The 18,652-nt window shown below is 41.6% G+C and overlaps 2 protein-coding genes across 26 annotated transcripts in view; one reads left to right on the forward strand and one right to left on the reverse strand.

Annotated features, from left to right (window-relative positions):
* pdgfc (platelet derived growth factor c) overlaps positions 1 to 18,652 on the reverse strand; it is a 114,970-nt gene that overhangs the window by 80,381 nt on the left and 15,937 nt on the right. The window lies entirely within an intron of this gene.
* The window catches only part of gria2b (glutamate receptor, ionotropic, AMPA 2b), a 51,862-nt gene continuing 39,731 nt past the window's right edge, over positions 6,522 to 18,652 (forward strand). For all 7 annotated transcript variants that reach the window (XR_015118952.1, XR_015118951.1, XM_086222161.1 and 4 more), the window contains exons 1-2: positions 6,522 to 6,951; positions 7,051 to 7,191. Coding sequence is in view for 5 of the 7 variants with exons in the window: in XM_086222161.1 (XP_086078287.1) it covers positions 6,867 to 6,951; positions 7,051 to 7,191 (226 nt within the window). In the remaining 2 variants the exon portion in view is untranslated. The remainder of the gene's footprint in view (positions 6,952 to 7,050; positions 7,192 to 18,652) is intronic.

Raw genomic sequence — 18,652 nt, forward strand, 5'->3', positions numbered from 1 at the left:
GAAGCTGAAATAACATCACTTCTGAACTGCCTGATGGTGAAGAGAATACAGAGGAGAGGAGAAAGAAAAATGTGGCTGAGGAACAAAAAGAGACACTAGGCTGTGTGCTCCTGTCCAAATATAGTGTTGTATCTTCAGTTCTAATCAAATTTTCAAGACCTTAAAAACCTCTTTACTCTTTTAAATGCATCTTTTGCCATTGTGAGACTGATATTTTTGCCTGCATGTGCATGACCATGGGGGTTATGAAATGAGGACTGCATAAGCACTCAGCTCAGCTGGAAATATGAAAAACATTGAGCAGCAAGTGGTTTGGAAGGATGCATCATTAGGAAGAGATGAGGAAAATAAAAATAGAATACAATTCAGACAGCTGCAAGTACAGTGTTTGTTGATGATATAAAAAAACTGTGAAAACTGATGTACTGACTTTCATTTGAGCTTGAAAACATCCTTTACGCTGTGCAATTTAAGGATATAACCATGAAGAAAATTTCTAATTGTGCATGATGACTTTTCACATCCATTATTTTAATTCATCCTTCAGAAAATGTTCCAACTTTTTGTTACTGAGCAATGTCAAAGTGTCCTTGAGTCCCTAGCTGGTAGCTCTCCATCAGTGGTGGGTGCGGGAATTGGTGAATGAAAGAGGAATAATACAGTCCATTAAGCTTGTTGTCAAAGGGACACACCAACTTTTTGGAATATACGAATATCTGCCATCCTCCTGAGAACCAGGTAAGGGTATGGATACCCTTCTCTTCTGTGTGTGCATCAAAGTGTTGAGACACAGGGACCAACTGACTGCTAGTTAGCTTAGCTTAGCATAACGATGTTCTGGATACCTCTGTCGAAAGTTGCCTGCATTTGTATAGCAAGTTTGTATATGACATTCACTATTAAATAACAAGGAGGCTTAAACCAAGGTCCTGAGCCAGACCTATTTGAACCAGAATGCATGCTTTGGAAGCCAAGTGGGCAAGATGGAGCTATGCTACACAGCCCATCCACTACCCTTCATTTTGTTAAGCTAAGAGGCGGACAGCTGGTCTCAGCACACACAGAGGGAGGGTACCCATCTTCTTATCTGGCTCTGAGATGGATGGCGAATCAGTGTATTTTTCAAAAAGCTGATGTTTTCCTTCAGCTAAATATCACATATTTGAAACTATAATCAAGTATCTGTTTTCCTAAGCTATTGAATTTTGGGATGGAAGTTTTATAATGTTATTGAAAAAGAAGAAAAATAATCCTCCAATAACACGTTCCTGCTGGATCAAGTCACTTTAGGATATTCATGGAAATATGCATTTAATTCAAGGTCAAAACTGCATTTTGGAGGTTCAATGAAACCTGAGCTTATTGGAACACACTGACTGTTATTGACATAAGCTGATGCAGTCAAATTGTTGGCTCTCAGCATTCTCTCTGACCTTCGGACCAATCCCTGCAGGTTTAACTCCCCCAGAACTGTTCTAATGGCAGTAGCTGCTTGGCTTAGCAACTTCTGTGTGTCCAAAGGCCTTGTTATGAATTCATAGCAGTTTCTCTACTGTACACAGCAGCAGCCCCTAAGTCACTGTCGTGTCAGCAGGAGAAGTAAGTCACAGAGATGCTGCTCTTTTCAATCTCCTGATCAAATGACACAGAGATTCACTACCGTCTTGTAAAAATAGGAAAATTATTTGCCAGTTTCAAGTTACATTTCCCTGAATTAGTTATAAAGTGTGACTATTTGGTAAAGCTTTCAGTTTGACATGCTTGATGGTGAAGTTCCTTGTCCTCGCGTCTTGGCTTTAGTTCCAGCTGTGGGACACATATTAAGCTCCTCTAAATGGACTTTGATTGTGAGCGTTCAGCTGTTCCATAGCATGGTGGTTTGCCTGAAGTAACAGAGATGAAAAATATATAAAGAACTGCAGGATGCTGCTCAATTTACCAGCAGCTGAGTTACTGCCCAATTAAGAAATAGATTATAATGTACATCCCATAATTACATGTCGTCACATAAACATGCATTAATCATAGATACATTATATGACCTATTTCCTGCAATATACTTCATATTTGACATTCTCTTCTGCGTTTGACAGCTTTACGTCATCATTCTATTTGTCTTGAGGGAGGTGAGTGCTGAATTTTTTACACTGCAAAATGTGGAACAAAACTAATGGTCCCTTTTACTTACTTATTGAGCCTGGAGGGCAGCAAAGGAGCTTTGTGGGTACTTTTACCTCATAAGTCTTTGGTTTTAAATAATTCTCACAAAAGACACACAGTTCAGACATGTGAACCAAGTTTCTCAAATGTATGAAGGAATGTGACTGTGCATCTGCGTGAGGAAAATGTCTAAGTGCAGTGTCTCTGTAACCTGAAGCCTCACGGTTTGTGTCTAGTAATCATTTGAGAAGTCACCCATTGAGACAAAGAGCAGATAGCTTAGATATACTTGGATGGTAATTGGATGCAATGTTTTATCACACGCTAACATCAACCAAAAAGATTAGCCAACTGATAAAAGCCAAAACCAGTTGGTAGAAGAGCGAAAACATAGTTTCCATTGAAAAAACCTTCAGTGACATTCTTGTGCTTCGGTTTACAAAGAAATAGTCCCCAGTTCTGATGTAACTATTAAATTTTTTATTACATATAACTATTACCTTGTCAGGAGCTGCCATTGTTGTTCTGAATGAACGGTCTTGCTGTCATCACATCTAAACCACACCTAGAAACACCTGTGTCTGGTTTAGGCACATAGAGATGGTTTCTTTTATGATTTTGGTGGACTCATGATCCTGTGAAACTGCATAGCAAACCATGAATTAAATGCTGCCTGCAAACAAATTTTGGAACTTCCTGAAAAGGAACCAAACAGAGACAGAACAACTTCAGGTTTTGAAATGATTTCTGACACGGTACATTACAGTGGCACTTAAGCTTCAAATTGCTTGCATATTTACCCAAGTGGATTGAGCATTCATTTCATTTTGGGTTTATTTTTGATGGAAAATGTGGGTTAGTGATTCTCGTGAGATTCTCCACAAAGTACTTTTTGAAGGTCAATCCAAACATAAAGGATAATTGCAAATAAATGGATCAAAAAATGCAGGAGAGAAGAAAATGATTCAGGAAGAAGACTTGAAACCAGAAATCCAGCTAGACCTTAGCGATGACATGCTAACACAAACAATAATATCCATCCATCCATCCATTGTCTTCCGCTTATTCCTATTAAGGGTTGCGGGGGGGCTGGAGAGCCTATCCCAGCAGCTACGGGCGAGAGGCGGGGTTCACCCTGGACAGGTCGCCAGTCCATCGCAGGGCCAACACAGAGACAAACAACCATTCACACTCACAGCCACACCTACGGTCAATTTAGAGTATTCAATCAGCCTCGTCCCCAATTGCATGTCTTTGGATAGTGGGAAGAAGCCTGAGTACCCGGAGAGAACCCACGCTGACACGGGGAGAACATGGAGACTCAACACAGAAAGATCCCGTGCCCGAGCTGGGACTCAAACCCAGAACCTTCTTGCTGTGAGGCGACAGTGCAAACAACTGCACCAACGTGCAGCCCAAACAATCATATATGACGGACAAACAAAAAAAATCCAACCATTTTCTGTTGGCTGCTGGTAGCAAAAGACTAGTTTTAGAGAATTATGATGTTATATTCTTAATAAGTTACTGATAAAGTTAAAAAATAGTGCAGAATGTGACATCATAGGCTCTGCAGTAGCCTTCTCGGTCAGTAACAGGGTGGACAAATTGTTATGGGAATCACGTAACACGTGGAATGACTCGTTTCATATTGAGGGAACTTAAAGATAAGGGCTTTGATTTTACATGAAAATGATGCATTAACTGCATCTTTAACATGTTTCTTTTTAGCAAAATGTCATGGTTAAGAAACCAACAACAGCCAGATGATCTGACTCTGTCTTGTTTAAGTGTCTTTGAGTGATACAGTAAAATGCTACCCACTGTCCACTCAAGCACCGGCTGCTGCAGTCATACACAGACATCAATATGGGACACGATATGATGGATTCTACAGAAATTCTCTTGTGGTTTATTTGTGTAAATTGACTCAAATGTAAACATTCAAACACACCCAGTGGGATCATGATCTGATTTTCACCTCCTCTCATTTCCACACTGAAAAGTCATTAAAATGCTCTCTGCATTTTTTTTTTTTTTGTGGCTCGAGCTGGAAATTTACGCTAATGTGGAATGTCTTGTAAGATAATCAAACTGAAATTACATTTCAATCTTGCAGCAGCGGAGTGTATTGAAGCATGGAAGAACCTCTCGACAAGGTCGAACAGATGACCATATGTGAGCCTGCATTAACCCTGCGAGTCCTACTTTCTGTCTTTAAGGTTATAGAGAAACGCTTTAGGTTCTGAAACAACATCACCATATTCAGCAGTTACAATCGGGATGAATCTGGTATCATAATACAACAGGTGTTAAATGAAGAAAAACAACAATAGTGTGGAACATTACATCATCGGCCTCTGCTATCGACTACTCCCTTGTCACGGTTCCGGCTGTACAAAGAGTGGATGGATTGTGTTGAGCGTCGCTCTACTCCCACGAAATGACTTGTGCCACTGACATAATCTAATCCATGAAGTGTGATAATAATAAGACGGTTGTAAGAGATGCACAACTGGATTAATTAAGGACGCTGTCCATGGCTGTGAAATGGTGGATAGATTGTTTGCAACCATTTGAACAATTCCATTTATCCCCACTGAAGTTACAAGAGGACTAAACGGAAGTAGCCGACTCTGCCACCTAGCCTCCTATCAGCATCTAGTGTGAAATGCTGAGAGATTTATCTGACGGCTGTGATGGAATTTTGTTGATGTCCTTCTGTTAGGTTAGAGGTTGTCTCTCCCTCTACTTTTCCCATCTGCCTGCACAGGTCAAGAGGTCACCACTGTAGAACAGCTCCTCCTGCCTTCCAGAAAACTGATTTCAGAGCTTCCAGTTGCGAATTTTCACTCGCTCACGACAGTGACAATGAGCTGAATGATCATTGTGTAAACTTGGCAAGGGCTTGAGTTGAAGCTTCATTCATATTAAACTATGATGAACAAGAGCTTTGATGAAGTTGGATTCAATTTGTGTTTTCCAATTTCTATGTGATTCATTGTGCTTTTCTTGCCCAGGAGCCAGTACTACGTGTGCTGTCCATGGTGCTGAAACCTGTCAGACCCTGTTGAGCCTGACCGCCTCCACCTTCAGATCCCCCTCAATCTCAATCTCATTTGTTTGCAACCAGACAGGAATCTCATGCTGTCCAATGATTAATATACATCTGCTTTGCAGACCTGATGTGAGGCACCTCTCCTCCGTTTAACTCTCAGCCATGGAACTGCATCGGATTGGTATGCAGAGGGTGCAAACAAGTGCTAGATCAAAGCTAAAGAAGAGATTCATTTGAAAGTTATGCCTGGAGGGTGTGCGTGATGGCCTCCAGCTGATGCACTTGATGAGTTTTATCAGTAAGACATGTCGGTGTTCAACACGGCTGAGAGGAGGCTTGTTTTTCATTGGACTGAAAAACATTTCGCAATCTAAAACAACCATTTCAGTTAGGTCTTTTTTTCCTGCACGTGTTGCAAATTAGATATTTGACAGGAACCCTTATTTAACCCTGCAGTAACTGAATTGGTATCCACTTGGGGGAAGAACATTGTGATCACCTCTCTGACATGCCCATGAAAAAAACATGGTATACTTATTAACCCTTCCAGCAAATATGGAGCAACAAGAGCGTTCAGTTGGAGTTGGGATTCTGTCCACATGGTGAATGGAAATCTAATATTCGCTGTCTTTTAGCTGTTTTTTTTTTTCTGGCTTCAATCAAAGGGAAATAACTGACCCTTTGGCTGCTAAACGCTCTTGTAGGTTCACCAAGTAGTTGCTGAAGGTGCTGCTTAAATATTCAGGTGGGTTCTCAGCTGTTGTAGCCAAGAAAGATGCAGTGAGAGATGTGAATGTCAAGCAATAGCAAGAATAACATCACTATTCCTATATTAATGCTAAATTTTATTTTGACAAAGAGAGTAAAGCCAAATCATATTGCAGGTCTGCTTAATTCTTCTCATTTCGTGCCACTTGAGTCTGTTGCTTTATTAGTAAAACTAAATTAAATGAATAATATGAGCTAGTTTAGTATAGATGGACGTTAAACTGGGCTTGTTGGTGAAAGTGTCACATCAATTCAAGTGCTAAAGTGGCTGTTAAAGGAGGGCAGGGCAAACCCAAACATATGGACCAACTGCACTCATCATTTAAGGACCCAGGGGTGCTGTGAGTCCACAGATCCCAGGGTTTCATGAGACTAACGTTCCTCATTAACGCTCATAAAGCCAAACAAAGGCGATTGTGGGCACGGTTAAAAAAATAAATAAATAAAAAAGTGCAGCGCGCACTCTCGCCGCTGCCGTTCGGCTCTTTCCGACTCTGTCCGCCTTCTCATTAACATTCATAACTTGTGGGTGTGATGCTGAAAGGATCGGAGCGGAGACGCGCAGTGTCCCTGTGCGTTTAGAGGAGCTATCAACTGCCGGCAGGAGGGGAGCGACGAGGAGGAGCGGAAGAAGAGACAACAGTCCTAGATTGCAGGCTACCGTTCCTTTGCTGCTGGTGTCCTTTCACTGCGAGCCACCTGCAAACGGTTATTTGCTGCAGATCTTTTTTATCCCCCCCCCCATCACAACCCCCCCTACCCCTCCCCCCTCCCACCCCAAGACTGAAAGTCTCCAATATGTGTCGGATCTAACATCTCCTGAGACACCGAGGAATATCTGACTCCCCTAGTGGATGTTGACACCAAAAAAACTGTGGACATGCAGAAGATAGTGAATTTATCCGTTTCCTTTCTGCTAGTTTTATGGGGATGCGCGCTTGGAGGCTCGCCCAGTGTTCAGATTGGTGGGTATCCATTTATTCAAAGAAGATTTGGGTTTGAAAATTATGACGGGGAATATGCAACAGAGACCTGGGTGACTGATCATTGTGTGTGTCTTTCAGGGGGACTCTTTCCAAGGGGCGCGGATCAAGAGTACAGCGCATTTCGGATAGGAATGGTTCAGTTTGGCACCTCGGAATTCAGATTGACGCCTCACATTGACAATCTGGAAGTGGCGAACAGTTTCGCTGTCACCAATTGTTGTAAGTGATGTTTCCCCCTTTTTTTTAAAAAAAAAAAGAAAGAAAGAAAGAAAAGAAATGAAAAAAAATTTCCCCTCCAGGTGAAGGCTAAGAGGTCGCGTGTGTGCGTTTGGATGGATGCGTTAATTGAGACGGAGATGATCTGAGCTCTCTAATCAATATTCAGTCAGCAAACATCACGACCGGGAGCTGGGTTGTTGGAGATGAACGTGCTCGGTGTAGGCAGGGGAAAGTTGGTTTCCACAGTAACGGTCACATCCATCCCATTTTCATTCCTTCAGATACTGAGATCAAACAAGGCTGCGCTGCAAAAAAAAAAAAAAATTAAAAAAAAAACTCCTCTGCTGATCCAACACACTTAACAACAGCCAGTAACTGAAAAACCCGACAAGTGCTAGAATTCTTTATCAATAATCTATTCTGCGTCTTCCAGTTAAAGTGATATGTGACTAATTTAGTCATTAAGAGAGAAAAACAGGGGAAGCACTCTTGAAACAAACAGATTGAGGCAATCGATCGGAGCCTATTTTTCTATCATTTGGACCGAGAGCAATTAGACGGGATTTGCTGAGATGGACATTTCTGCGGTGTGCGTCGATGTGACATCTTCTGGCGGCTCGGAGTGGCGTTCATCCATCCTCAGTAGACACGCAAAGACTAACTAACGCAAGGATTAACAGGAGACGATTAAAGCTCTGGGAAAGACTGACACTTTCACTCCGTTTCAGGACCGATCAGCTGATTCTTCCCAATGAGCGGCTGCTCGATAGACTCTTTGAAACGGGTGAAACCAAAAGGGCAGCAAATACTGTTTATGGCCGCTGTTTTTAATTGCCACGGCTCACATATTTCATTAGGCGGTTGCCAAGCGACTACTCCTCTCAACAGTCCCTTAAACATAAATCAAAGGCTTCTGATTGGTGCGCGCAACGGTCCAATCGATTTCATTACCATATAAAAGCTTCCTGCTTGGAGAGGCTCACTGCATCCGACAGATTAAAGTGAGGATCATGTAGGTGTTCAGCATACAAATGGCTATTATTGTCTCTTATTTATGACCAAAATATGGCCTCATCCTCTCAGGTTCCATGAAGATGTGATGTTTGCTGAGACCTTAGAACTTCGAGCCATTATTTGAAATGTTTTTGGTTTTTTTTTAAATCTTATTTAAATTGCTGCCAATGGTCATACAAGGAAGCTGTAGTAACATGTTTGTCATCAAAAAGGTATTTGGGTTATTTCTCCATTGGTTGATCTCTGTTCTTGAACCAGAGTCAGTTTTTGAAATGCAACATGTGGATAAATGTTCATTTGATTTCCTAACGGGGTGATTTGTTACCACCAGCTACAAAAAATAACTAGATCACCAAAAATGTTGTTAAGCCAGAGGTTCGATATGTGTTGGGTCGATCATACCGGTCGATATCAGACTAGCGTCGATAAATTATAGGCGTATGTTGTCCTGTGTGGGTTGATACGAAAAAAGGGAACATAACTCAGAAAGATATGCTTGGGATAATTTGTTGTTATTAAGTTCCCAGTGAGGTTTCATATTTCATTGCGCTGATACCATTTTGCATGATAAGTTCATTTTTTAAACTGTAAAATGGCCTGCCATCACGTATAATTGCTGTGAATGCTTGATAACAGCATTTGAAGGATTACCGCGAAAAGAATATAGGCTGACGTCGATTTCGCCCAAAAAAGATCATGTGTTGGTTCGGCCATAAGTGTACTTGCTTTCACACTTAAATCGAGTTTTGTATCCATGAAAATGTAGTAAATAGAAGAACTGCTATATGATTAGGAATTGCTTTTAGGGGTTTCTGACTTATGATTTGACAATGTAGCGCTGGTACTCCAGGAGAGTTTTGTTGTTTTTGGTCAACTTTAAGGTTGCAATTTACGATTATCTTGATTGAGGTGAGTGGGTGAGGGATTTGCTTTCAAGTTAGCAGTTGGCAGCTCGTCAGGGCACATGAACACCACCGCGCTGTCTATTCTGCACATGTACATTTAAGACAGTCCTAAAAAAGACTCAAGGAAAAATTGCATTCTGACAGCTAAAACATTATAACCAGAGGGTTCCAACTGGAAACTTTGCGCGCGCGCACGCATGCACGCACACACACACACACACACACACACACACACACACACACACACTCCATTACAAGGCTGCTCGCCGTGGAGGTGTTGTGAGCTTCCATTTTGGATCCAGTGATTGCACATTTGTTTTTACCGATGAGGGAAACATGAGAGGAAGTCAAATTAAACAGTCTGATTGAAGTGGACTAAGTGAGCAATTCCCTGAAGGTAGAAACTGAAGTTATATAATTTGTAACAAAGACATCGGTTCATGATCAAATCATCTGCATTGGACTTTTTGGTCCAATAAACATCCAATTCTGTTTCGCTGTCATTTAATTTTCAGATTATGAAATAAAACAGAACGTGTGGATCATCTGCCCAGTCTCGATATATCACACTCAGCCTGCACAGTAACATCCTTCATCGATGCAGTGTGTCAGAGACAGTAGGAGGGAGGATGATACATTCCTCCATCAATAACGGTTCATCTGGACAGGCTGGCATCTGCTGCCAAGACCAGTGGGAGTCATTGACTGTGTGTGTGTGTGTGTGTGTGTGTGTGTGTGCGCGCGCGCATGCTCGCCACATTTGCCGTCCATCCAGAGCTGAACAAAAGGCACAGTCTTACATAAAAAGGTAAACTTTAAGGTAAAAATTACTCTTAGCGTCAGAAGTAAGCAAACACATGAGCAGTTTGTTGTTGTTTTTGTCTCTATTGATCAGTAATAATCCTAAACACGGAAAGTTATGAAGCTGAATGAAATCATGATGAACCGTAACAAACACTATAAACAATATATAAGCCCCCAAATGAAGTGCTCCCATTCAGAAAATGAGGTTATACTCGTTACCTCTGGTTAACCCTCAGGTGTCAGCACAGCGCCCCACATTTAGATTAAAGCTAGAACAACTGAAAGAGCTAATCAATAAATTTGACAAAAAACTAATAAGCAACTATTAAATACTAAATTAAAGAGTAAGAACTCCTTTCTAAATCCTAATTTCCTCAAAAGAATGACGAGTCATCGTTATCAATCTTCCTAAACACCTACTTTGACGACTTTTTTTTGTCACTTGCTGATACACGTCACACAAACACAAGCTGTCCACTGTCACCTTTTCCTAGTTAGACACAATGAAACGCATGTGGGATTATTGAACGGCGAGGAGATTATTTTCAATTATTTACACCCATAAGATTATTTTGTTACTTTGTGATTAGGGCCTGAGCCCGGAGGTACTCCAGGGCGAAGACCCTGTTATGTTTTATCATTATTATTATTTGTAACCAAAAACATAAAATCTAAACAATTAATTAATCCACTGACAGGCCACGAGAAAGTCATATTTACAGTTAATGTTTACAGACTTTTTGTTTCATGCTGTAATCCGTGCTGATATTACACTCTGAGTGCACCTATTCTTACACATTTCTGGGTTTCTGAGCATTACGACCCCCGGATGATTTTACTTATGGCAGCGTTTCATTATCTGAGGCGTAATGTGTAACAGAACCACGCTAGTGTCTAGTGTGATGTTTCCCGGCTCTTCTAAAAGGTCCCTTTTGCACTGGGGACCATCTCTGCTGCGGCTGGCATAAAAGCAACACATTCCTTCATGTGCTTTTTCAAACAAAACGGCGAGGTGTACCAGTGGCATACTTTTCCCTTCTTGAAAAGGCCGAGTAACAGTGGCTAAAGTAAAACACTCTTCCTCCTCGGAGACCCAGAGAGCAGCTTGAGGTCACTGACAGCTGCCAACAATTTAACACTTCAAAGTTCAAGGTTTGTCATGCTTGAATCACATCGTACTGCAATTTTATGCCTCTACATGCACATAGCGACCCAGAGCAGTATCCATTCAGACACCTCGCTCAATGATCAAAAGCCTAAACCGACCATACATGCCTAGCAGAGCATTGGTTATAGCCAATTTATTGTTCACACTTAATTAGGTGCATTCTCCTCCATTTCATAGGGAGCTGTGAAATATTAAATAGGCCTGGGAGCTGGCCGGTCAGAAAATGAGGCTAAAAAACCCTCTGTGGAGCTTCTTTTGCCCGGAATAGAGCCCCCAACCAAGGCCTCTTCCCTCTGTCCTCAAAAAACACAAGACTGAGATAGCATCAGTTACAGCACAATTCAAAGGCTCTCAGCTGGAGTTCCCTTTCGTCTCGTATCCACTGACATGGCTCGGATGCCATTTTTCCACTTAGCACTGGAGGAGTACCGTAGTTTTAGTCTAGTACATCATGGATTCAAAACATTTTGTAGGTCGTAGTTTCCTACAATTAACTTTATTAAGTAGACTGATAAAACTCAACTGACTTTAAAATTACATTTCAAATTCCTCCCACGCTTCAAAAACTGTCAATGAAACAACACAGATGATAACAAACTAATGCACTCTGACAAGGTTTGTGGGACTTTAACATCACACAAACGTGGCAGATTGGTTTCATCTGACAAGACAATCTTCACTCAGAAGTTGTCATTCTCCCAGAGCTTTTATCTGCTGCTCTTGATCTTCATCATTTGATGAACTCAAGTCATCATCAGGTGACCTAATTATGGAACTTGACGTGAACTCCAGTGAGTCAGTTCTATTGAAGAAGATAAAGTGGAAATTTACTTTAATGTCAAAATGGAACTTTTTTTTTATGTTTATATGTTTTATCATCAAATCTTTTTTTTTTTTTAATCTTAATCAAAAATATTCACTTCGAAGAAAACTTCAGTACAGGACAGCTGCTTTTCATTGTAGTTTCTTTTCAAGCTCTAGACTTGAATCAAATTGACCCCTCACTCATGGCATGGCACAGAAGCAGTCTGCTGTAGTTATTATGACTCCATCTAGTAAATTCATTAACTTGATGTGTTTCTGACTTCTTTCAGTTGTGAATGAGTTGCGATTGATTTGAAGCGTACGGGGTTGGAGGAAAGATGATTGAGACCCAGGTGCAGACAGTAGGGATGGTGCGAAAGAGGTTTATTTGGAGTGCTGGCGGTTTGAGGCGGGGCGAGAGGCCGAAGGCTTGAGACGGGGCGAGAGGCCGAAGGCTTGAGACGTGGCGTGAGGCCGAAGGCTTGACGTGAGGCCGGAGAGACGAGACGAGACAAAACTAAACTGTGACTGTGACGACGGCAACAGCAAATGACGGCAACAGCAAATGACGACAAATGATAACAATGACCCAAACAGGAACTAAGGAGACACACAGGTTAAATACAAGAAGGGAAACGAGACACAGGTGGTGCAATCACCCAGGTGAGACACATGAGGTAATCACAGGAGGGAGGTCAGGAAGACAGGACATGACTACAAAATAAAACAGGAAACACGAGACAGGGATCGTGACATGATTGGTGAATGCAAATGGGGTTAGCAGGGGTTTTCTTTCCTAGATTGAGGGCCGCGTCCCTGATCCACCCAGGACAGAAAACTGACTTCAGATCAAGTATCTGATTTAGAGTTTAGATTAATTCATTATTTACAGGTTTTCTTTATTCACATTTGTCTCTATTATGTTGTGTATTTTGGCATCAGACAGTTTCAAAGAAGAATCCTTCTTTTTGCACGTCTGCAAACAAAGATCCTCAGATTGTCTCCTCGGAACAAGGGCTCCTTATCCTAAAAAGACTTCATCCTTGGCCTCCTATCTCGATGTCCCCTCCCCAAATCTCTTATCTAAAAAAACAAGCACACTATTTCTTCTGCAGCCTTTTATCAAGTGCTGAAATGTTGTGCAGTGACAACAGCATCATGGCCAACAACACTGTTTACGCTCTGTTTCACTATGCAGTTGAGTCAGGTGTCATTCGTGGCAGAGGTCAGAGGTTTGAATGATTTGAGATCAGCTTCCCTGGCGTCTTTGAGTCATCAATGCTTTAACAGCATTCGTTTGCATGTGCTAGTGTGTGATTAGTGGACATAAGTACATCCAAACGTAGCAGCAAACACGCATGAAAACATAAACAGACGGTAACCTACCATTTTATATGAGACTACAATTCAGAAAATGCTTATATAAAAGAACTAAAATGTGATTTTGTTCATGGATTGGAAAAAATGTTTTTTTTTGTGCATTATTAAACATGAGGGGTGCACGACAGCATTGGCATGTCATCGGTATCAGCAGACATTCTTTATGTCTGCATCATTTTGTAGGCCAAAATTTATGACCCAGTTTTACTTAAGTCTGTTTTCTTTACACGTCAACCATGAGGAAGCAACGCCAAATACACGATTATTTGGGCTTTTCTAGTACTTATTTTCATACAGATGATATTTTATCTGTAAATTAAATCTTGGCATATAAATTATCAGCTTTTAAATGTGATTTCCTTGCGTAGCTGTCAACAATGCTGAATTCCTTTTTTCTGAAAATTACTTGGAAAAATGTAACAAAAACTAAAAAAAAAAAACTGAATCAACTATTTTTCTTGACAAAGAAATAATGGTTTGTAAGTATTGGCAATATGTAATGTTACACGCAATGTAAATTTTCATTCATGTCTAAACTGTTAAACAATTTACTAAAAACATAAGAATCTGACAGTGAAATATTTGACAAGTCAAATTGAATTTCAGTTAATGGAAGATGGGAAGAATTCTCTTTAATCACTGAGTAACCTTTCCTACAGAAGCAGGATGTTCATCATTGTGCACTGAAGAAAACCTGTCCTTCCCGTCACTGTGGTGATTAAGATTTGATCCAGTTGCCTCGTTTGGTTATACAGGGTGTTCCTGTCAAACTCATTAGAGAGAGAGAGAGAGAGAGAGTGAGTGTGTGTGTGTGTGTGTGTGTGTGTGTGTGTGTGTGAGATAGAGTGAGTGAGAGAGCGAGAGAGCAAAAGATAATATGATGAATGAAAATGATAGGACACAGCATGATCGCCTTTGCTGTGTAATAAGCAGAGCAAGAGTGCAGTGAACTCACAGATTTGTTCCTGCATTCTCTATTGTAATTTATTTTGTTTAGTTTTTTTCTTTCCCAGTGGTGCAGAAATCTAAATGTGAGAACAATTGTCCGTCATAAGAGCAGGATGAGTCAGGCTGACAGTGGAAACCATCAGGAAAAGTGATGAAAAAGTTGCTCCTTCTTTTCTTAATTAACAAGATCTTAAATTATTAATACTTCATTAAAATAAATATACACATACTTTACAAATTTCATTGACTAAAATAGTTGACTTTTCTTTGACTAAAACATACTAAACTGTTCAGATTTTTAGCCAACAAAACGTTTTAAAACTGGTTGAGGATCACAATTATCATTCATTCTGTCTGTCATTGGAAGGAATGCTGACTGTTTTGTCATCATCTCCAGTCCAAACCTGTGTCATCCGCCCCAACAGCTCAGCACCAGCAACAAAAAGAGCTGATGAAAACATTTCCTCTCTCTTTTCCTCTGTCTCTAAACTAGCACTCGTTTTGTCCACTTCATTTGGAGCTTTAATCCACTTGAAACATTTCTTTATATTGTCAGTGGTGCTGCTTAACGCTGTCTGTTTTGGAAGTGGCCATTGTATTCTTGTGAGAACTCAATTCCTGATGGGCTGCTTCATCTGGACGCCAGCCAGTTCATCTCAGCAGATGTCAGCTTGTCAGTTGTATTTACTATAAAATAATTGAATTTTTTTCTTAAGATTCAGAAGGTGCGGATTTATAATATGCTATGAATGATGGCGATGAATACTTCTAAAAAACAAGTTTTTTTAATGTATATTTTTACCTGATAGTGACACAGTTTTGCATTTGGTATTTGCATGATTTACTGGATGTTTTATTCAGCTATATGTTGCCGATGTTGATGGCAAGTGTGTCACCAACAGCAATCATATCAAATTTCTTATCATAAATTTAAAGGGAGTTTAAGTTGTGCAGTCAATACACAAAAGATGACTACTTGGGTATTTTGTCCAATCAGAAATTTGTTGGATGTTTCATAAAGTTTCGGCTGTTATTCTTATCAGGAATCGTTAATGACTTGATACTAATCCATCCATCCATCCATCCATCCATCCATCCATTTTCTTCCGCTTATCCTGTTAAGGGTCGCAGGGGGTGGAGCCTATTCCAGCAGCTTTCGGGCAAGAGGCGGGGTTCACCCTGGACGGGTCGCCAGTACATCACAGGACCAACACATATAGACAGACAACCATTAACACTCACAGTCACACCTATGGTCAATGTAGAGTCTAGATTAACCTCGTTCCCTCTTGCATGTCTTTGGACTGTGGGAGGAAGCTGGAGTACCAGAGAGAACCCACGCAGGCACAGGGAGAACATGCAGACTCCACACTGACAGATCCTGAGCCCGAGCTGGGACTCAAACCCGGAACCTTCTTGCTGTAAGGCGAAAGTGCTAACCACTGCACCTTGCTGCCCCTTGATAATAATATCTTATCAAAAAAGGTAAAAGATAATCTATCAAACATAAAAACAAGAAAGCAGAGTATTACTTTACAGGGAGACTTATTCATATCCAACTTTTATCAAATAATTGAATTCTGATATTTTGAGTCAACTGACTAAAAATTTAGGGAGGATGTTGCTAGCTGATGTTGATGTTTAGCTGTTGCTAATGTACAATATTAGCTTGTGTGTGGTGGATTAACTCGAATTTCATATCTATTATGGTTTGAGTGTCTTTGTGTTTGGTATTTTAGTCTTTACAAACCCCCACCAAAGAAGTTTCCCCTAAACTAACCCAACATGAATACTGACCCAGGACCCCCGATACCACCAGTGAGACAAAACATAAATAAAAATCTAAATTGGGTACTTCCTCATCATCGGGGAAATCAGAGAAATCTAAGGAACAAAACACAGCTCTTCACCCTCGTTAGGGTGCTGGAGGGGGCATGGGAGTTTGCTTAACCAGTCTACATGTGCTTTGTGGATTTAAAGAAGGCTTATCACCGTGTTCCCAGGAGCACCCTGCGGGGGGTACTCCGGGAGTATGGGCTGGATGGCCCCTTATAAAGGGCCATTCAGTCATTCTACGGGAGGAGTGAGAGTCTGGTTCGCGTTCGTCATCGGTTCTGTTCATAACTTTTATGGACAGAATTTCTAGGTACAGCTGGGTAGTGAAGGGGGTCGAGTTTGGTGGCGGGAGGATGTCGTCTCCGCTTTTTGTGGATGATGTGGTCCTCTTAGCTCAATCAAGCCACGACCTCCAGCTCTTGTTGGGGCAGTTGGCAGCTGAATGTGAAGCGGCAGGGATGAGAATCAGCACCTCCAAGTCTGAGGCCATGGTCCTCAGCCAGGAAAGGGTGGCCTGCCCACTCCAGGTTTGGGGGGAGGTCCTGCCTCAGGTGGAGGAGTTTAAGTATCTCAGGATCTTGTTCATGAGTGAGGGTAGGATGGAGCGGGAGATTGACAGGCGGATTGGGGCGGCATCCGCAGTGATGCGGGTGCTAAACCAGTCCCTTGTGGTAAAGAGGGAGTTTAGCCAAACGGTGAAGCTTTTGATTTACCAGTCAATCTATGCTCTAACCCTCATCTATGGTCATGAGCTTTGGGTAATGACCAAAAGAACAAGATTGCGAATACAAGCGGCCAAAATGAGTTTCCTCCGCAGGGTGGCTGGGCTCTCCCTTCGAGATAGGGTGAGAAGCTCGGTCATTCAAGAGGGACTAAGAGTAGAGCCGCTGCTCCCCCATGTCAAGAGGAGTCAGTTGAGGTGGTTTGGGCATCTGGTGAGGATGCTTCCTGGATGCGTCCCTCGGGAGGTTTTCCAGACATGTCCGACAGGGAGGAAGCCTCGGGGCCGACCCAGGACATGTTGGAGGGATTATATCTCTCGGCTGGCCTGGGAACGCCAGAAGAGCTGGTGGAAGTGGCTGAGGAGAGGACAGCCTGGGCTTCCTTGCTGAAGCTGCTGCCCCCGCCACCCGGACCAACCAGATGAACGGAAGACGACGCCGATTGTGAACTCACTTAGGGAGGAGTGACCCTTTTTTTCTCGTGTTAGTCCTGCTGCCTGAGTACCTTACTCCATGGTGGTGTGTATTACCACGGAGAGAACCTGGGGTGCTTCACATGTGAAGCACTACACACTCACTGTCCGTTGGCCATCAGTTAGAGAAAAAAAATCTACTAAAACGTTAAGGACAGCACAGTTTCACCAAAGGAGGGCTTGTGGTGTTTTTATTTTCTGCGCGCGTTCATGTGCTTGTGCGGGATATTTTTGGTCTATTAGCCTGCTGTTGTGCTCAGAGATGAAAATGGGAGAGAACAGTTCGTCCCCAACTTGCAAGGTTATTGTCAGATAATTTCAAAATCAGACAGAGGCAACAATGGGAGAAAATGTTGCAGCAATGAGTTTGAAAACCACAAATACAATCATAGGAAAGTGTTTACTGGAGCTGTGTCAAGAAGGCCAAACTGTTATAGGATCTGCAGATCTGTAAATTAAATGCCATCTGCACTCTTCAGAGAGAACAACATTTAGAACAAGTCACTATAAAGGTGCAAGGATGTCGTGCAGTTTTCCTGGGGTGCATTCGCAAAATGTATTATTTATCACGAAACAAAATAAAATTTTTGTCAGATAGTTTAATTTCTGTAACTGTTACAATTGTCTCACATCTATGAGACAGTTATAGAGCATTGTAGCGGCACCGTCTAATCATGCACCGTGACTTGAAAACTTTCAATAACTTTTAAATAAATGGTCAGAAAGTCGGTGTCAGATTTGGGGACTAAGTCACCACATGGTGTGCCCAACACTTGACCATTTGACTGATAATTGGATGTCACAAATCAGTCGCAGTGAACTATGTAGTGCTGTGAGCTACCCCTCACCACACACACACACACACACACACACACACACACACACACACACACACACACACACAAATAGGTACAAAGTATTCAAAAATGAATAAACTTGATGCAAAGTCTTTTCCTGCCACATCAACATTACAAGCTTAGATAAAGAAGTAGATGATGTCAAATTCCCAGCAGTAAAAGAAATTCAAGGAGCAATCAACCAAAGAGAGTGGAGTATGTAATGGGTGCAAGGACCAAAGAATTAAAGACAGGACGTCATGGATCATTAGGAGATAAGAAAATCAATACTGTGAGAGTAAAACAACCCTAGTCCCAAAAGGGAGGACAGAAACTCTGTCGCCAGCAGGTGAGATCATGCGTCAGGCTTCTGCGAAAGGACAAAATAAAACAAAAATGAGCCAATACTGTCTGACTGATGCTCGGACCAGATCATGTTCACACTCATGCAGTAGGCAGGCGTCAAGAGTAATAATGCAGAAACTTTGTCTGAGGGTGAGATGCTCATTTTCAGCGAGGATTGTAATGTGACCATGTGGTTTTGGTGTTGAGACCAACCATGTAGTACAGC

Source organism: Aulostomus chinensis, chromosome 13 (assembly GCF_037954235.1).
Source record: "Aulostomus chinensis isolate RoL2024-O1b breed Wild chromosome 13, RoL_Achi_v1.0, whole genome shotgun sequence".
Taxonomy (NCBI): Eukaryota; Metazoa; Chordata; class Actinopteri; order Syngnathiformes; family Aulostomidae; genus Aulostomus; species Aulostomus chinensis.